Source organism: Cebidichthys violaceus, unplaced genomic scaffold (assembly GCF_023349555.1).
Source record: "Cebidichthys violaceus isolate CVI_PGR_0920_01 unplaced genomic scaffold, fCebVio1.0.p SCAF_1, whole genome shotgun sequence".
NCBI classification, from domain to species: domain Eukaryota; kingdom Metazoa; phylum Chordata; class Actinopteri; order Perciformes; family Stichaeidae; genus Cebidichthys; species Cebidichthys violaceus.
The window spans coordinates 6447642-6469390 of NW_027176262.1; the positions used below are offsets into that span (position 1 = coordinate 6447642).

At 41.1% G+C, this 21749-nt stretch overlaps 1 protein-coding gene across 3 annotated transcripts in view; it reads right to left on the reverse strand.

The window, feature by feature from the left end:
• The window catches only part of dscamb (Down syndrome cell adhesion molecule b), a 110701-nt gene that overhangs the window by 79574 nt on the left and 9378 nt on the right, over nt 1-21749 (reverse strand). For all 3 annotated transcript variants that reach the window (XM_068708372.1, XM_068708363.1, XM_068708383.1), the window contains exons 2-3: nt 14043-14360; nt 13180-13326 (exon numbers count right to left, since the gene is read on the reverse strand). In XM_068708372.1, coding sequence (XP_068564473.1) covers nt 13180-13326; nt 14043-14360 — 465 coding nt within the window. The remainder of the gene's footprint in view (nt 1-13179; nt 13327-14042; nt 14361-21749) is intronic.

A 21749-nucleotide genomic window follows, 5' to 3' on the forward strand; every position in this document is an offset into this window, starting at 1 on the left:
AATGAAATCATTTTTTTTTTTGTGAACACTTCATGAGACTATTGTATTACATTCTTTGGACTCGTGGACATGAGAGCTCTGTGTGTCATACGATATGGACTCCACACACCTCAGCATGCTGGTATTTCATGCTAGCTTTCAGCAGCTGTCTATTACCATCCGATAACACACCGAGAGAGGTATAAAACGATGGCGCCGGGGCAGAGGAGGCTGAGCAAACAAACACACTGAGAGGTGGGGAGAGAAAGGACAGATGTATTGAAAGCTGCTGAGTGATGTGTGTTTTCTTTTTTTGCTGTGCATACTGTTGACTGAGAGAGAGGGAAGGAGGGATATGCAGGCAGCAGAGAGAGAAGGTGAACTGTGTTTCAGTAAGAATACAATCCTTTCATACGGGTGTTAACCAAAACAAGGCCAGAAGGTACTGTATATATGGAAATGTGGCACATAAAGTGTGGCCATGAGAGTCCCTATAGCGCATTTCTCTGTAAAGGCTTTTCTCTGAATTTAAATTAAATCTCAGACATTCAGCAGCACATCTCTGTTTCAAAATGTGATGGTAAAAAAAATCAAAATCAAGCCTGATCTCTGATTTCAGAGTAGCTCAAATGCTTATTTTTTTTGGACAAACCATTTTCCGAACAGCATGTTCTCATTAATGGTTTCTCACCACATCTATTTGGGCATGATTTTAAAGAACTCAGATTATGGGATATCCTGGATTATGCAAAGGACCCTGTGCACAAACACTTATCAGTTTAATTTCTTTGTCCTCCCAATGATATTCATGCCAAATCCCACAGCGTCGTATCTTTGCTCACAGCTGGCAAGTGTAACTAAAGGATTATGCAAGCAGCTTCTACAAGCAAATAGATTTCTCCCTACTTCAGAGGAAACTGCTAGTTATGCAGCGCCTATCTGTCCGCCAGGCATGCACAAAAACATGTCTCCCATTTTCTTTTTTACTTGTTTTAACAGTGCGAGGGAGATGGAGAAGAAACAGGAGAACGGGAAACAGCAGAGTAAACAGAACAAAAACACACGTGTACTGAAGTCTATGTCTGTATCATCAGGTGAACGTCTGCATTTAGGTGTTGCATGTTTTACTGGAATATGGCAGCTGAAACAAAAGGGGGGTGGCTAAACTTCATCTTAACTGGATACGCATTAAAGCACGACCACCTAAATTACCAATTAGCATGCAAGTATGCCATTGGACAAGCTCTGATCGTCCACCAAGCGTCCGTGAGTGAGCGGACTGAAACACGTGAGGTTAAGCTACTTCCCGTATGCAAATATTTCTCAAGGTTTCTTTCCCATATATGGTCCAGATCAAGCCCAGCCTATGATGGCGATTTTCTGATTCTCTGCGTGGCCTCCCTGCTGTCCCTGAGGGAGATGTGTATTAATTAGTATTGATCTGGAGCAAGAAAACACAGAGCAGATTGGGACAGGTCCAAGGCTATCACATATACAGGAGCTTACTTGAAATACAGCACAGAATACATTTACATTTTATATTTTAGGCAGCTAACTGACAGCCAGATCAGGGGAAACGCAACAGTAGAACAATTTCCAGCTGAAGATTTTCACTCAGACTGCATGCAGTTATATGAAAAAAGAATAAGTGTTGCCATATTTGCTAGCATTTTAACTTTTAAATTTGATGCATGTTTTGAGGAGTAAGCATCAGGATTTTAGTCTCAAACTTTTTCTGTCTTCCTCAGTCCTTTGTTTCTAATATACTGCACATTACTCAGGGTCATAGTGCTGATCTAGGCTCCCTCACCAGGATCCTTTTGACCATTTTTCTTCTGTAATGACCTGAAAGCCATAATGTAAATGTTTCTAGATCAGCAGTCCTAATCGCGGACCCAAGATGCAGTCCATCTCTTCTTGCTGAGCAGGCAAGGCCTCTTTGAGCCATTAGGCTCCAAACAGCTGTGAATGCCTTGTTATGCGCACAGCAGTGTATCATTGGAGTCAGACAGGGAGCTGGTAATATCTAATTCAGATAAAAAAAAAGGGTCCATCTGACATATTTGTGTGTGCGGCAAACTCAATTTAGGATTATTCTAGCCTCCTTCTCGTCTCTATTCCTGTCTGTGTCTAAGCCAGGAGCACATTTTGTGCTTACCATCAAAAATCCCTGCTAAAGTTGTGACACAGCAGTTTTCATTGATTATCTCCAAACTTCTCCAAAACAGTTTTATAACAAAAATGGATTTCTGCCGTATCATTATCCTTGATCTGAAGTGCTCTAAAATGATCGTGTGCCTTAGAACATTTTACATATCTTGAGCTAAATTTTGTTGAACTCTTTCTCATTATACTTTTACATTTGCTCATTTAAGCTCGCCTTATCTGAGCTGATATGTGCATGGCACTATGTGAGAGCGTGGCAGTTTCATGTGATTCAGCAGATCTTGTGCTGTAATAATCAGCAGAATTTAATTTTGTTACTGCAAGGATTTTTTAGCATATGACCAAAACTGTCCATGCTGACTAACACTGAGGCACAGTAATAAAAATCACAAGCATCAAAAAGAATAGAATATGTGAAATCAAATACATTTGCCTTTAAGTTTAACCCATTTTGCAAATCAATCTATCATTCATCAAAGAACAAGCTAAATTACTCAAATGTGAGATTTGTCACTAAAATTATAGTATTATTAACATCTTTGGGTTTAGGGCCGCTGATTTGGGTAAAATAAGATATATGAATATGTAATTTTAGGCTTTGGGACATTATGATTTTAGAAATGTTTTACTATTTCCTGACACTGTGTGGACCAAATTTTTTTTATTAACTGTACAAATAATAGGTGAATTAATTAAGCCATAATTTGTAGACACATTGGTTGGATATACATACACTTCATATTGATTAACAATAAGATTTTTGATAAGCAATCATCAGTAATGTGGATATAATGATTAAGTGGGTAAAGGCAATGAATAGAGCAACCAAACCAATATAAATAAAAAATAAAAAACACATCACCGATCTAATTCAGCCTTTAAAACCAGAAAAAGACAACAAGTATTCCAGATTACGATATCCAAAATCTCAGTCGATATCTAGTCTCGTATGTTGGTATCGAAGTATTAATAACAATATTGATATGTTGCCCAGCCTTAAAGCAAAGCTTGCTTCCAGTAAAAAAATAAAGGTCTTTGGTGCATTTTGATGTGGCTGGTTGGTGAAAGTGCTTCATGGTATCTCAGCCGACTGCTGAAAAGTCCAAGAAGAATCTCATCTACAGCACATTTCCATTGTTGAGAGAAAACAGACAGAGGAAGGAAAGGAGAGAAAGAGAGAGAAACGGAGAGTTTGGCTCAGAAAAACAGACAACAATTACACTTGCCCTAGGAGGCCGAGGGAACCTGACCACGTTGCTATGGAAACTCAAGTACAGCAGAAAGTAACAGGAAAATCAATTCAGACGGAGCTTATCTCTCCCTCTCTCCCTCTCTCCCTCTCTCCCGCTCCCTTCTCATTTCACAAGGGCTACAAAGCACGTTTCCACTCTGAATCACATTTTAACTATTGCCGGGCTGATGCAGCACTAATCACAACAAACACAATGATTTTTCTTCTCATTCCCCGTAAATGACATTATGTGGATTTATGGTGACCAGAAAAAAAAAACATGCACACCTCTGAAATTGTACGAAAGAAAGATGCGAGCGTGAGTGTGCTACGACTCGACACAAATCACCCTCTGTCTCAGGCGCACCGTTCATTTTTTTTTTTTTTTGCTCTTTCTTTCCTTTCCTCTTCACTCGCTCCCTCGGAGGGGCAACAGCAGCTGTACGCAGGTGATAAGCCTGTGCGGCGATGGGCGCTCGGCTCTGATTGGCTGGCTCAACTCCTACGCTGATGTGAAGATTGCAGGCTGCGTCTGTCAAAAGGCCACTCTGCTCGTGGTTGTCATCTCGTGACGTCACTGCCGCAAATGACAGTTCGACTGGCTTCACTCGGAGCGTAGCATGAGATTTACATTGTTCCTCCCGTAGTGTTTCTGCATGACGCACTCTTAAACATTTAAGAACCTATCGTACACAGGATGCAGGACACGTAGGTTCACAACATAGTCATAAATGTATCAGATTTATACAGTAGCCTCAGCTGCTTTGCACACAGTCACATGAACAGCTCTGATCATCTAACAGACAGTCAGGGTACGACAGGAAGTGACTGCCTGCAGCCTGCAGGGAGTTTGGGTGTTATTTGGATCTCAGTTGTTAGCTGTACAATGGCAAGGTGAGGTCAAAGACGGGCTGCAAGTATACTCAGTGTGTGTGTTTGTCTGTGTGTGTGTGTGTTCTCAAGGCTCACACCAAAGAAGAGGCAAGAGGAGAGAAAACGAGCCTTGAAGAAAAATAATGATGCTTGATGCCTCATACATCAAGAAAGAGATAGAGGGTCACCTTGCAGTGAAGTCGGCTGGTCATTTGCTACTGAAGGAGTCATTCTGAAGAACCATTTGTAGAAATCACAGGAGGAACTGATATGATGCAGTAACACTGTGCAAGAAATCAATACTTCCTTACAATTTTACATGATTATGTATATGTTAAAGATGTTAGAGATCAATATTTGAAAAATATTCATTAATGCATTAATATCCTGACAATGATTTCAACCATTTCACCCAGCCCTGGGTAAGCTGTCAAAGTCTTCCATCACACATTTACGTTAAATTACTGTTATTTACTTTGAAATCTCAGCTCATCTTGATACAGATGGAATAATGGTACAGACCCATATACTGTAACGCAGTGTATGAAAACAGCATTAGAATAAAAACAACTATAATTATGATATTCATTTCAGAATCCAATTAATGTTTGCAAAGCTCATTTACTGAGATGCCCAACATTTGTTGAACTAATTCTACACTTTCATTCATGTTTCAGTATTGAATGAATATTGGTGGATTTCCAATTTTTCCAATTTTTCGAAAACATGTTTTGAGACAAATCTACCATGTATAGATCCATAAAGTGTTTTGTGATAAAAGCACTCAATTAGATCTCCTCTTCTGATTGGTGTCCAGCAGGTGCTCTAAAATCATGATCATGTCTAATCAGTGTTACAGATGCCCAGCAGGGGGGCGCAGGCACCAAGGCTCTGTGTGAAAGTTGAAAGAGGCTCAATGCGATTTACTCTATTTTTCCAGATTAACCACCCTGGGAGCAGAATAAGACCATGTATTAATCCTTGATTGGATGGAAGGCGGGAGAGGAAAAAAATGGAGTGAAAAATCCCTATTAGGTCAGCAGGGTGATTTGAGTTATTAAGTGCCTTTTTTACTCTAATCAGTCACTTTTAAGATGGGATCAGACACTGTTGTATTATGGGATGTGATTGAGCACACCGGTTTGTCTCCATTTCACCCCAGCGCTTCAGCAGGGGACATATGGGAAGGTTCCTCCACGAACCACGCCACCTGTCACTGACACGAACAGAGGCACTTTGCACCTACACAGTCCTCCAACAGCCCACATCCAGGAGAGTTTATAAACAGAAATTAATTGCTTGCTCCGGCTGTAATTAGCTCGCACCATGCTTATTACTAATCTGTGTCTTGGCCTGGCGCCAGGCCCGTTCTGGCCCGGCTCCAGTCCATTTTCAACACAGTGTTGCTCTACAGTAATCCATAAGCTCTGGCAGGATGTACCCGTTCCACTAACTGAGCTGTTCTCAACTATACACACATATTTCTAACTTTTCCGTGAATGAGTCCTCATATTAACTCTCTTTCTATTACTGTATTGCGCCGTCTTTAAATGCATCGCCCAACTTTGAATGTGCTGATTGCGTAACAAAATGTGTAAGATCCACAAATTTAAACTCTATTTTTGAGTTTTGATATTGAGCGGATTTTCATACGCATGACTTATGCACAACCCAAAACTGTAAAACTAATTCAGGACATTACTGTAAACCCGATTCCTGCACGATAATAACGGCACACTCTACCAAAACAGTGCTTATTCAAGCTTCTGCCTTCAATCCGAGTTGAAAACAAAGGGGCATCCCCATCGCAGAAAGCCAAATTGCCTATTAAAGATGAGAGCATGTTCAGTCTCCCAATGCGCCCAGCCATCACCACCCTAATCATTCCCTGCCTAAACAGCCTAATGGCTGCCATATTGCTGCTGTTTATTAGTAAACACTGATGGAAGAGTGCCCGCTTCAACAGTTGTTGATTTTGTCTATCCGTATGGAGTATCAGCTGGGAATCACAGCCACCGTGCCAGAACGTTGTCTGTTGTTCAGTCTGCCGTCACTAAACAGTTTGCTTTATTTATTTTACGTGCATAGTTATTAGGATGTCAGTAGATGGCATAATATAATATATAGAGCTTAGATAAGGCATTAAACAAATCTGAGAGCTGAGAACAGCCCTTCTTCTGGTATTTCTAAATCACCAGATTGTACTACTGATGTGTTATAAAAGACAATGTGAAAGAATTAAAATGTGCAGTGTTTTTCGGTCACAAACTACAAGTGTGTGCGTCAGTATAGCTGAGCCAGAAGGACACTCCAAAGATGACCTTAGGTTTAAGATGCTTTTGGGAAGCCTGGTCCAAGATCGATTTCCCTCCATCTCTGTCTCAGTAACCCTTCTATTGATCCTTATCAAATATGTATCACGTCCTCAAGCCTTCACCGCAGCCAAGATGGAGACTTCAAACAGCAACAGCTCAAACAGAAAGTCAAAGGAGAGCCGGGTTTTTCTTCTTTCTAAATGGCAAATCTCGTTGCGTAGGGAAGATGTGAAACCCAAATAATAATGTAATAATAACTCAAATGTGAGCCAACACATCCCGAAAGCACAACATATTATAACAATTAAAATAAAAATGTAATCTCGGCTCGTTCAAAAGCTGTAACATCAAAGCTTTCAAAATAACACAGAATGAATGCTATCCTAAAGCAAGCTGTACAAAAGACAGTGGGTTTAGTCATCTACAAAAGGCACCAGAGAGACACACAATACATGAAGCAAACACCCCCCAACTATCTCGGCTCTAACCTCACTTCTTACTAAAAGGGTCTCGTCTCGTCCTCTTCCAATTCCCCAAACTCCCCTTCACACAGCACTCATATGTTGCAAATGCACAAAATGCATCCTTCAGCTCATGTTCCCATAATTCTCTGTGGCAGCAGCGTGATTAATGCACACAACTATTGATTTTTTTTTTTTCCTTTGCTCTTTTTTTCCCTTCTTATTTCTTTCAGGAGAGTGCCCCCCCACCCCCCTCTCCCAAATGCTTCCTACTTGACAGTATCACACTTTGCAGTCTGTCACACACACACACACACACACACATATAGACAATGAAAATAAATTCACCAATGCACCTTTACACACACACACACACACACACACACACACACACACACACACACACACACACACACACACACACACACACACACACGCTGTACAAAACAATAAGCACCCCCTGCCCCTTAGCTTTCAGGCAGCTGTGTGTGAGTGGACTGGGAAAAGGGGTGCAGTGAAAGACAAGGGTCAGCATTTCACTAACTGCTGATCTGTGTAGGAGGAGGGGGGAGCAAAATGATAGGCTGTGTTGTTTTCATAGGGTTTCACTGCAGGATGGGTGGAGTAGTGTGCAAAAAAAAAAACATCATGCACCCACAAACAAAAAACTCAAGACACATATGTGCAGCAAATCATGCACACATACATGTTAGAATCTAGATCGTCCTTTGAGTTGCTATGCAAGGATCACCCGTTGTCGAGCCCCTGAACAACGAGAGGCAGAGATGGAGCGAAGGAAAAGTGAGAGAGGAAAGGAGAGCGGGAAGGGGAAGAAGGCAGAGGGAGAAGATCATGTGGCTAATGTGACGCAGTCCCTTGTTTACAAAAGAAAAAAGCCTCGCCCACTCTCCTCCTCTACCTTTCAAACCTCTTCCTTCTCAGTCTCTTGTTTCCCCAGCTCCCTCTTCCACTCCTCTGATCTGCCCTCTCCTCCTACTTCCTCGCGTCTTCTTACTTCCCAAGCTCAGTTCCTCCACTGTGCCCTCCTTTCAAGGTTGGCCTGACTTTGGGCGTGTTGAATTTACAGCCCCGTCTCCGCCTGCCTCTCAGTGCCCTCGCTGTCAATCTCAGTGAAAAATGGAGGCGGTGGCACATCACTGGCATGATAAATTCCTGCTGAGCAGTGATCCTGTAAACCAAACACCTACAGTTGCCCCTTTGAAGACATCCTTAACATTCCAGCGACTGAGCTGGTGGCTGGTTAAGACTGTGATTCTATTAGCAAGCAAACTGTTTAATTAGCCTCTATAAGCACTCACAAGAACCCATGAGAGAGGAGTGAGCAGAATGCCAGAGTGCAAAGGCACTTTCATCGTTGAAAGCTAAAAGCGCGGATGGGAAGTGGCCGACATGAATGTGACTGAAAAATGTAACTTGAGATTTCTTTTTACTGATGCCGTAAGTATTGGCAGGGACTTATTTGCATAAAGCAAATAAAAAAAAAACATTTTCCACGCAGGAGGAAATTGACTGAGGCGCTGTGCCAAGCAGGTTATGCAATAAGATGAGAAGAGGGGAGGGAAGACCGACAGTCAAGGCCAGCGGAGGAGGATGGGAAGGAGTGGAGGATGGAGAAAAGAAGAGAGGAGTAAATACAAGGAAACGAAGGACGAAAACAAGGAAAATGCTGGGAACATAAAGAATGTCAGCATCTGGCATATATTACAAAACAGATATTCTATATACAGTATACACAACAATATAAACTAAATCGACCTTCTGCTAAGCCCCCTCCCCCCTAATAAATTAAATACCAGACAAAAAAAAGCATGGACACAAATAATATTCCCAAAAATCCCATAATGCTACCAAGTCATCCAGTATGGCAAAATGTCATATGATTAACAAATGCATATTGTCTGACAGTATATATCATACTGCTCATCCTATAGTCAAGCCAGCCACATACACATGAGGCACATCGAGAAAGTAGGAAGGTCAAATTCATTTGTTAGGATAAAACCGCTTGAGATGTACAATCTTGTTTTCGAGGAGGTCACAAATGGCTTATGGAGTCGTCCCTCTCGCATCGCTGTGAGCACGCGTCTTAATACGGAGTGAAGCTTCCCGTCCTCCATCTCCAGCTTAATCTCCAGCATGAAGGGATGAAAGGCCTGCTTGTTTGTTTCCAGGAGGAAACCCTATCTCTCTACACCAGAGGAGACCTTCCTCCCTCCATTCCTCTTTTCTTCTCTCTTTTTTTTCCTCCCCATCTTACCTCACCTCTCCTCACCTCTCCCCTCTGTTCCTGTCCTCTCCAGGGGTGACATACAGGCCACCTGTCCGGCCTGCACTTCCTTATCTAAAGCTGTGTGAGGCTTCCCACTGGATGAGCGACTGGATGAAGGTGTTGGAGCGGTGTTGCTTTCAGGTATAGTTAGCATTGAGCACGGTTAGTACCAGATGTGTCTTGTCTTCAAAATGTTATAAAAATGAACACAACAAATTCAATAATGTGCATTAAATGTTTTGGGTTGCAACTAACAATTAGTTTCACTATGGATTCATCTACAGATTATGTTCCCAGAGCCCATGATGACTTAAAGTGTCTTGTTTTGTCCGACTAACAGTACAAAAGCTAAAGACATTCAGTTCACAATCAAAGAGGTCAAAGAAAACCAGATGATGTTCAATTTCGAAAAAAATGTGTTTCGTGTTTAAATATGAGCAGCACCTCACCTGATATTAATCTAACTTAAACCAAAGTGTGTTTAGTAAACAAATCCTAATTAACATTAAATTAGAAAAATGTGTGGGTAGGGGCACTTCATGGACTCAAATAGAATTTGTTGGAGGTGCTTATTGGATAAGGATACCCTGTTTTAAACAATATTTTCACAACATTAAATCATTTTTAAGTGTCTAGATGATGAACAGAATATCATCCAGCCTTCACTACTGTCACAAAATCGAATTTGCGGTATTGTCCCATAATTAATTTCCCTTGAATTGTTACCAGTCTCCAAATTTGCAAGATGGCTACACTTACAGAACAAGATTTGAATGGATGCAAATGTTGACACATGCATAAAAAGCTCTGAGAGCGGCACTTGCATGGAGATTATGTTGACTCCGCTCTACTGTTGCGTCTACATCTGTAGAAGGTGGGAAAAGGCAATGAGAAATCGCTGTGTGGGAGATGTATACACAATCGTAACAGAGGAAAATCAGCGGATATATTACAACTAATTCTGCACATTAGGAGGACTCAAACATCTGAAATATTACCGTTAGTAGACACAGAATTGATGTTCAAATTGCACAACATACAACTGCATGCGTCTTCAAGGAGAGTGCAAGGTCTGAGTGACAACATGTTGTTTGCAGCTCATTCAGTATCTAATTCCGGTTTTGCTGAAGCTCTTCTCCGCAACCAAGGCCGCCCGGCTCATTACGCTGCCTCGTACCGTGAAGGATGAGAGACAAAAGGTAGGTAGATGGGAAAACACAAAACCGTTGCAGCTCCATCCCTATTCAAAAAGCATGGCCACTTGAAAGACACAGCAGCATGTACAAAAACACGACACAGACACAACGTGTGCACGCTGCTACACAAAGGTGCGTGTGACAACACCGATACACACATGCATTGAAATAAAGGTCCACCATATAAAATCCAGGCAGCAACACGGCTCGACTCCTCCCCGCTCTACTTTGTATAATTATTTTTGTGCCTCTTTCATCTCTCTGTTAGCTCTGTCAATTGTTTATCAAAAGCAGCGAGGAGGCGATCGGAGCCGGGCCTTTGAAGGCTTGTGCTGCGAGATCCATCTTTAAAATTCATGACGGGTTAATGGTATGTTAGTGACATTAGGACCCAGTGAGCTTGCGTCGTGCTCATTCACATTGAAAACAGGCCGCTTCAAATGACTACTAAGCAGTCCTCATTCTGAGAGGTAATTCATATTGTAATTAACTTTTCAATCACAGCTGATTAATTAAGACAGGCCCTAGTCTGTAATTATGCATCTATTTCTGACCCGAATGTGAATCCCTGGATATTCAAAGATTTCAGCGGCCACGATTTAAGCCTGAATCCGCTTTACGTGCAAGTTAATCATGTTAAATAGCACATTTAAACCTGATCACTACAGTGTTGGTAGGTTTGGATGTTTCAGGGTATGTAAACTAGATGTTCATCAACATTTGCTTAAAGCAACATTAATTGTTCAAGAACACCAGGGTGGTGTTGAGAAATATCAGGAGCCTTGGCTGCTCTTCTTCACATTCTGATGCACAATGCAAGGTAGGGAAGTGCACTTGATGTTACCGTTCCCAACAAAAAAACCTAAGATTAATAATTCAGTGTGGTGTTGGATACCTTTATTTTGTATCCACTGAGACCAAGTCTTCTTTCATGAAAAATTGAAAAAAAAAAAAAGAAGAAAAAAGAAAAGAGCGGCTGGAGAAGGAGTCGGAAAACTAGGCTGGGTCAAGCTGCACCCGGTTGCCACTGTCAAGCCCTGTTGGTATCCTCATGGCCTCTCGCGCATGCTTTTCTCGCTCACGCACAAACACACTCACGCTCACGTGCACATCCTCCTAACCCTCGCTCCTAGAGTAAACATATCCTCTCCATAACAGTGCGAGGTGAATCCGCTCATGCATCGGAATCGACCATCAAATATTCATCAGCGAGCAGCAGTGATTTTGACAGTGTGCTCATGCTTTTGACAGCACTCGCCTGCTGCAATACTTATTGGAGTAAACACGGACAATCCAATATCGTTGTTCTTTTGAACACTTGCGAAAGAAGTCAAAAGAACACCGAGCGCACAATATAATCTATCAAAACCTCACTGCATATTCTATAGGCACTCAGACCTGCTGTAAAAAAAAAAAAAAAAAAAAAAAAAAAAAAAAAAAAAAAAAAGGGAACAATCATTGTAGCACTGTAAGAGCTGATTTAAGTAATGATTGGCAATGATTGTATTCAACATAAATGCACACTTCAAATTCAAATCGTACATAAAGAGTTGGTCTATACATGTCCTTGTCTTTTTAATTCAGGCAAACAGACCTTTGCTTTTGATAAAGATGAAGAGGAGTTAAATGTTAAAGCATTTTCTCCTCATAATGGACACTTTTTTCCAGGTACAGATGAGATAAACATCATCTCTGACTCTTGTCTACATGATTTATTTCATTTACAGAACGTAATCATATCTGCATGCTGCATATTTGCCCGCTCTCCGTGACATTAGGCAATGTCTTCAACCGGCAGCTTGCGGCGAGTAACTCGAGTAACCTCCAGTAAATAAGTCGCTGGCATGGATCAGAAGACACATCTTCATGCTTGAGCAGACACATTTAAAATGCCACCAAAACACCGTCCCAGATTCTGCCCTCAGTCAAATGACATCAAGTGCTCACTTACAGGTCCCTGAACGCCCCAGTATGAAGCGAAGTCAGCCAGCGGGCAGTACATGGAGCAATCAAGAGATAAGCATCCCATTTAACTTGAGTAAAAACCCAACCCGCAGAACGTCCTGGTGTCTTGCGTTATCACGCTGTGCCACTGGATTCAAACAAGGAGGGTAACTAGGTCAATGACGCTATGTAAACTGTTCCACTTTACCCCTTGCTGGACTCAAAATGGAGTTGGCTGAGGTGAGGTGTGTATAGGAGAGAGAAGATCGGTGATTCAATGTGACAGTTATCAACATCCTCTGGCTAGTGAGAGGACAGGGCTGTGCAGAGCTGCAGAGCCTCGGTAATGGCAGACTACGACAGAAAACAGGTAAGAAGATGACTCACAGTGAAACAGAACATAGTGTCCAAAGAGCGCGGAGCAGAGCAGAGCAGGGAGGGGTGCTGGGATAAACAGCAAAACCCCCCAAAAAAATACACAACTTTCCCTCCGTCAAAGATTTAATCTTAGAGCACAAAACGGCTTCTGTGTGTGCTCTTTAATACCTGAAAAACCTTCGACAAAGTCATTTAAACATTAACAATTGCGTTTTACCTTCACATGTTACACATTTGCCTTGATTATCAAGGTGTCAAGGTTGTGTCCCTGGATTTATTTTAACACTAAAAGCTCTGTACTGAACTACCCATTTACACAGTATACTAAGTGTTTTACTTGTCTTACCTGAGCTGAGTGAAACTGTGTCTTTCTCCCATGATACAACAGTGACGTAGGCCTCAACAGAAGCGGGGATAATGCACTTGAAGACGGCTACACTGCCTCTCATAGCCTTCTGGTCGGCCACTCGGACAGTGTAGGGTTCCCGTGAAACTGCAGATCAAGAGAAACACACACATTCATGACGAGTCTCATTCATAAGAGACCAACTGCTTTACTGTATTCTTCTTTTTCATTTTTGGGGACAGGGTGGGTGATGTTTTTTAACACTCTAATTAAAATATCTTGATAAGCTACTTTACAGATATTAGAGACCAAAACATATTGAGTCCTTATTTTAATGTCAGCAGAGGTTTGGATCAAATGATCACACGTTCAAAATTTAATTTGAGTATGAATCCTAACTAAGCAAAGGTCAAACAGATGACATGTGGATATAAAACACTATTGTAACAATTGCTATTGCCAAGGTTAAGAATTAACTATGAATACTAATCTTTGTGCCAACGTGGACAAGAAGTCCTTATTTTTCGATCAGAAAAAGAACATTTGCGTAATTGTGATTTCAGTGCAATTTGAACAGTTCACTCGAGAAATCGAAATGATCAGACTCAGATAACTTAAATAAAGTCATGCTGAAAATGCTTTAGACGTTTGCTCTTTATCAAAGATGACAGAGTTATTATATGATTTTGAAAACCTGCACTTAATTTATTTGCAATCCATTTGTCTTTCAAGTGTTTGATTTTACCACTGTATTAATACACAAAGCATCACTACTAGTAGGGTTGCTACTATTACAACTACAACCTACCCCTACATTTACTGACCACTACCAGTACTCCTGCTACACTAAGCCCTGGACTCACCGGCTTTGATGTGGACATCCTGACTCCTAATCTTGCCAGAGGGGTTCTCGGCAGTGCAGTAGTACGTGTTGTCGTGGATCAGCTTGCTGAAGCTGGACGGCAGGAAGTTGAAGATCTGGAGGGTTCCATTGGGGTGGACATGGCGGATGCCCGGCACATCGTAGATCTCCTCGCCGGTCGCCAGATACCAGCGCAGCGAGGCAGGGGGTGCGCCACCAGCAGGACAGGGCACAGAGGTCCCTGTGGTGCTGGCAAATACTACCTCTTGCAAAGATGCATTGACAAAATATAAGCTGGAATGTAGGTCCTCACTGAAAACTGAAAGAGAGGAAACACAGAATGCTCACTGTTACAACCACGTATTGTATTGTATTTGATCACTTATCCTGTAAATAGTTTGGAAGCAAAACTTTGAATGTAGTTCTCAAAAGAAATCTCGAGTTGAGACCACAGATGTTTGTCGAGAAATGTACTTTTTGTTCATTTTTATATTCAGATTGTTTGGCATTTGAGCATGAAAATGTAAAAAAAAAAGCCCAAATTAGTATTCCTCTTTAGTCAGTCACTGTAAGTGCTTCTAGTTATGGAACATGATCGGTAGTTTAGGATTCATCAATGTAATTCCCATCCCTGGGACCTCGGGAACATTAAATTAACATAAACTACTATCAATTATGAAATAAGGTCAGTTGCCTTGATCATGTTCAAGCTTTAATTCAAGGCAAAGCCAACATCACAGTAAAGAGACAGACGTTAAATGCAGTTTGTGCAGGAGCATTCTCCAGAGGAGAGGAGGGTAATAAATGTCAATGTTGGACCAATTAGCTCCATAGTAATCTACAGCTGTTTGATTTCAGAGAGCCAGCACATGTTTGCAATCTGAGCTTCTGTGTATGAGAGGCAGTCTGTTTTTTTATGATTTCTAATTCATACTTGTATATACAGTATTTGTACGTGTGCATCTCTCTTGCCATCTCAGCCTGGTGACGAGCCCAGAGGCTCAGCTCTAAATGGCTCACAGTGGCACTGGCAGCTGGCTTGGACCCTCCCAGGGGACGAAACATTTTAGCACTTCATAAATTCCTAACAAGGTTTCAAATTGCAGACGTTTCCATCCTTTTCTCTGCTCCAGCAGCTCTCAACCAGCAATGAGACACTCCAATGACCTGCTCATGTACACACGCACATCAGCTCAACGCTCATTTGTTGTTACAAATTAGGAGCACTCATTCAAAATTATTAGCACACTAAAGATCAATACCGCAGCGTTGTTGTACAGGCGTTTGTTGACATATTGGAGATCTGGACAGTTGCACCACTTCTGAAATGCAAACAGCTCAGCGCTCTCTGTGCATTGTTAAATGTGTTCAGATAATGTCAACTGACTGTGGGGGGTTTTCATCCACATGACAAGGAAAAGAAATGGCAGCCGTGTCTAATCATTGATGTCTGACCACATGCATTATTACATAGTGAAACATATCTGTCACTCATTAAGAAGCAAACAGGTGACGCAAATATTAACATAGGCTACAGTGCAATGACACAACTTATATTAAAACCTCTTCTTATAATAACTGTTTTCAACATAAGTGTATAAATGATCCATACTGGAAGTTTACTAAATATTTTTTTATGTAGTCATATTATCGTAATATAAGTCAATGAGTGTTTACCTATGCAGCTGTTTTTAGCAGTCACTGTAACACAATTACACTTTGACTGGGATGTAAATCTTCAAACACTACTCAACATTACATGGAGGAAATGAAGGAACGAGCACACCACCCACAGCCTGCAGACACTGTGGAGAAATACTGCAGCTACAGCATGCATCAAGGTGTCAGGCCTGACGGTTTTAGTAGCAGGACAGTCTGATTACTGAATCCATCTATTTGTTTACCTCGGTGACTCTGCTTGCCGTCTGTCTGTGTATGTATGCTGATTTCATTTGTAAATGACAACAATGCACGTTCCTGACACTGCTGCACAGAACTATTTGTTACTTCCATTTGTGAACGGTACAAGGTGATGACTAACAATGCACCTCTGGTTCTTCACATATTTCTGTGACTGTGTTAGATGTTCTATAGAAATGACCCTGTGAACAGCTTCAGTGCTTATTAAGTCTGGTTGTATCTCAGTGCATGTTGTCCCACCATTAAACATCAGGAAAATGGAACAGGCAATGCTGTTTGTCTGTCTGACTGTCTGTGTTTATTTCTATATAAGGAAAACAAATCACTGAAAAACTGAACATTTTACTAGATTTTCTTTCTCCTCCTGAATTGGTTGAACCCTGATCCTCATGGTAATGAGTAATATAAGTAGTGTGTTGTGATCTGATTACCAAAGCAGATTGTGTGAACTTCACAAAGCATTTTACATTTGAAACACACTGGTTCTCTAACATATTTGACTTCAAATAAAATATTGAGAAGTACAGTATGCTCCCAGGAGAGAAACGTATGTACAGTCTCTTACATCAAAAAGTTTTAGCCAATTTGAATCTTTTAAAATGCGGTGGAAGGTGTGCTGGGTTCTCGGTGGGTCTGTGGCAACGGCCAAGATGAAAATAATACATCAAAGTCATATTAAATTCTGATTCATTCTCTTTTTTCCTGCTGGCACAGGGAGTATCAATCTTCTCAGTGCTCTGTTGATAATACAGACCGGAGCTGTGAGGGGGAGATCAAAACCCCACCTGTTCATGGACGGTGCTCAAGGTTAGTAAGCAGGAGAAGATCACTCATGTCAATATTTTAAAACACAGTAGACATTTTTTATTTATTTCTAACACATGAAATGTTCTGGTGATTATACTGAAGACTCTTTGCAAATATGGCTTATGAATTAATGTAATACGTCACCAAAAATCACATGATCATATCGAGGGGATTCTAGAAAAGTAAGTGAACACAAAGACTTCTTGCCAAAAAAATTAGCAAAAATTAAAATAAAAAAAAATTAAAAATAACATTTTCTTTAATAAGAAAAATATGACAGACACAACTGGCACACATAAAAGTTTTCTGGAAATACAATTTGGGTACTTAGTTAATTGATACTTTGAACGTTACGACGGCACAATAGCAAACGGCTGGAGAGAAGTAGATCAAAGCGTGTGTGTGGTTGCTTGGAAAGCTTCTATTCTGTGCAAGCATCGGAGAAATTGGATTAGGATTTATGTCATGGCTGTTTTGATATTCGTCTATTTCACATATGAAAAGTACGTGAGAGCAACTCAATTTAGACTGGCTGAGTGATAGCAAGATTGATTTAATTAAAAAAAAGAAATGGACTCTGGTGGAAGGGTGCATATCACTGCGCTACTCGTTTTCCTAATTGACTGAGCTCAGGAGCCAGGCCACAAATGGACGAGTGACGCAGGTACATCACCCCCGCAGACCTCACAAAGAGCACCGTGTCATGCCCCAACAAACGGCCTCAGGGCCTAACCACTTACTACATTGCCCGAGAGGAAATCAGTAATTGGCATAATTTTTCATGAGCTCAACCGTAAAGGTGAAATAAATGACACTGTTCAATAATGCATTATATGCATCTATAATTGACTATGATTTTTTTCCGATGGGATATCTTCAGGAAGAAGGGAAGAAGGAAAAAAGCAGTTCCATTTAAATCTTTTTTTGTTTCTGGGCCAGAAGAAGAGCTAGAAAGCTAAAATACCTTCTAAACATTGGTGAGGATTACACGTTACTCTGGGTCATCTTGTAACAGGTACCTTAGTGCAGTACATTTCCTATTTATTCTTTTCTAAGATGTATGCCATTTTTCTTTTTTTTTTATCTGAGCTTTATTTTCATAGTTTGGTTGGTATACATGTAGGTTAGCTTAGTGTAAGATTGCACTCACAAAAAAAATCATCACAAAGATTGTACATTATTACAATTGTCTTTTACACTGCTGCAATTTACAGTGTTGACCAACTGCATAATGGATATTGAGTTAGCTAGCAAAAAGGTTTATTTAGACCAATCCATGTCCTATATTCACATTCCTTATAGCTCAGTTTTGGTCTCCACCAACTGCTGAAGAAAATATCAGACTCTGTAGCTGCTAAATGCTCCATTATATTCAATAGCTAGTTGTTATCTTTCTCTGTCTGCTGTCTGGTGCTGAGCAGGTAGTGTACATTCTGTTTCTGGGTGGAAAGCAGCTGCCTGTTGTGGCTGAAAACAGCGCTGATGAGTGTGATGAAAGTGAAAAGTATAGTCGGGAGCCAGAAAACCAAAACAATCACGTACGAGATGCTAAAAGACCTATTATCACCTGCAGAGTGGGAGATCATTTTCTGTGTTCAAGAATATATAGTAAAACCTGTGCCTTGCTTAATAGCACTTCGGCATCGTCTTGAGCAGCATTGTTTTGGGTTTCTTAATATATTACAATAATCCAACAGCAATTTATATGTGTTTTTTTTGCAGCTGCTTCGACAACAATAACGACGATGTGCATCAGAATCTTGGGCTTTATATCATCTGAACCGAGTGCTGCATCACAATGCATTACGTAACTGTACAGGGCTGTAAATACATACTGTAACTGCTTGGCATTTATGATTTTTTAAACAGAATGAAACAGAAGCACACTGATTCATGCCCTAAGAGACTTCTTTGAGAAGAAAAATCTAGTGTAGACTCCATTGAGCTGTTTTTACACTTTGATGATTGATTACTTAATATGTGATTTGGGAAAGCAGCTGCAGTAACGTTCCCACAGAGTTACCGTACAAAATGACAAACAACACCTATGGTTCAGCATCATCAAAAGACTGTGATCCTTCACACAATAGAGCTGATCAGTTGACAGGGTGTAACCAACCATGACAGTGTGCTTTCAGAGCCACTGGGGCGCTTCATTTAAGTTAACGTGCAATCAATGCCGATGGGAGCGAACAGCAGGTAAAGATGAATTCACTAACTGGTTGTTTGCAGAATCACGAGAAGGAAGAAGTTGCCACAAGATCACGTTTTCAATCTTGCTATCACAGCTGAACTACTTTTGGGGCTACTTGAACAAAACATGTGAAAGTCACGTAAAGAAGGTGTGATTTTTACCATCTCATGTACCTGCAGCGCTAAGCGAATGGTCCCGGTGCACGTGGGGAACTGGCGACAACCGAGTAACTCTCACTCTGTAGTTACATGTTCTGTCTTTCGTGCAGCCGCTGGCTTTATTCATGAACACGCTCTGACATGGGAAGAAGAGAGAGCAGCGGGGAGCAAACAGGAAAAGGCAAAGAGAGAATCAGAGAGACAGTGGGATTGATTCAGCTTCCCATATTTCAGAGGGCACTCGCGTTGCATCTGCTGAGCGAGTGGAGCCATTGTCTGAGTTGTCATCGCCGCCGCGGTAGGGGGACTCAGCACCGCATGGCAGCGTGGCACCGGGTGCTCCACACTGACAATGTGACAGCGGGAACCCTGGGTAATTAAAGCAACTCTCTGCTCTGTGCCCTCAGGGCAAGTCTGCATGGGATGTGGAGATCACACTCACATTCGAGACTCACAGTAGCCACAGCAATTTTCCACCTTAACACATTCCTCATTCCTACTCTGTGGATTCATGGACAGCAGCATTGGCATGATGTAAAGCATGTGAACGAGCTGTGTTCACTGCAGCTAAGATACGACTTTGACCTGTGCATGACCTATATTTTAAATATAGTGTGCAGGCATTTTCTTTTTAATTTAAACTGATTAAATTAGTTGAAAAAATAATTTACCGAAGTTCATTTAGCCGTCTGCCAAAGTCCATTAACCTGAAAATAACATAGAGCAGTTAGAAGTCCTGAGACAGGCAGACAACAAACCATCAGGGCCAGGCGGTCCAGTATGAGTTAGCATTCCCACTGATCTGATCTGCCCAGAGGCAATACACCATGCACGGAAGTTAAATGACTGTCTTCCAATTTGCTCTCATGAATATTAAGCAGTGCAGTGACAGTAGAAAGGGTTGGCTGTATGCAAGTTGCTGATCCACACAGACAGATCTGTCCTCTGATGTCTAGAAGGGGCGGGCAACGCTAAAACGAGGCCCCCACAGCAGATGAGCCTCCTCCTCCCCGGTCTATTTTCACGTCTTAAATGGGCCAGAGTGGCTGTCTGTCTCATCAAGGAGGAAGCCAGAGACGCTGGACTGTTTCTCACTTTAGTAAAACTGAGCGATAAAGACAGTGATGTCTAAATTATGCCGCCGCAGCAGATGATGAGTGCATGAGAGAGGATCTGATGAGGGATTACACGGTAGCAAACCATAGCAGCTCCCTCTACTGCTGATGATGATGAATACAAACTTCCACTAGTACAAATCTAATATTGCTTTGTGATGTAAACAACGCAAGTGTAGGGAGACCCATGTCTGTAATGAAGTCAATAAAACAAAGATTGCATTTAAAGTGTCGCATAGATTCACTGTGTGTTTACTATGAGTGTGGACCGAGAAAATGCTACTGATACACAGCAGTCTTCACAATTAAAAGGAACTTATTACACATCGTTTTCAACACCTGCAATCTACCTATTAATTAAAATAATTTTCAAATTTTACCAGGAAGAGAGCAGCACCGTGGTGTTGCTTCTCCTCAACCCAATTAACAGGAATGAATAACTATGTATTTTTAGAAAGCTAATGCTAATCCTTTTGACAAACGGTACGAATATATTTATAAATATGTTTTTATGGTTGATTTATTCTTGTGGTGGCGGTAACATGCAGACTGCCACAAAGTCAAGCTGTAGCTATTGAATGCAGTCTGATGTATGTATGCAGAGACATACAACCATAAAGAGTCACATTATAAAATCAAGATAGATAGATAGATACTTTATTTGTCCCTGCGGGGGAATTGGTTTGCAGCACAATCACAAGGCATTTCATCAAAACGCAATCACAGAAGTCACCACTAGACATACTTGTACACATAATTCGCATTTTGCAACAAACAAACTGATTATGATATTAGGTTTGCTGTCAAATCAAAGTCTGAATTGTTTAATAACTTATTTTGAGTGTTTGAAATGTGGCCATAAAAGTTCGAAAACAAATGTCTCCACAAAATATGTCGGAGTCACGTACAGTATATCTGCTGTATCTGCTTGTTCCAGCTCATCATTGAAGCCAGCATATCATGCTTTGTTCGACACAAATCAAATGGAGATGTCTTGCATGATTTTTTTTTGCACATTTTGCTGCAGTATACTATGACAGATTTGTCATCTTTAGAAATGTTGGGACCTTTAATACAGTCTAAGAGGAGCTGGTTTGCAGCACAATGTGTTGAAACAAAAGACCCATGGGTTAGCCTGAAGGTAAGAGAATAATGTGTTGGAATAATGGAGAGAATTAAAGGTGATGCGCTAAAGTAATCAATTAAGAAATGTATTACCATGACATGGTTCCACTCACAGAAAATCACAATAACACAGAATAATTGCACGGCCCACGCTTGGGATACAGCCGAGCACATGGTAAAGATCTGCCTCTGATTGGATGGACTCCTCTATATGATTTAATATCAATATCCAGTGCTCATGTGTTCATTTATGCAGCAAAATTAAGCTTCAACAAACCTGTCTACCACCTGTTAATGAGTTACCGGATTGTCAAACTATTCACCAAGCCTGTACAAAAGTCTATATGTCATTATGACATATGCTGTATTTTGGATGATGAGTATAGTTC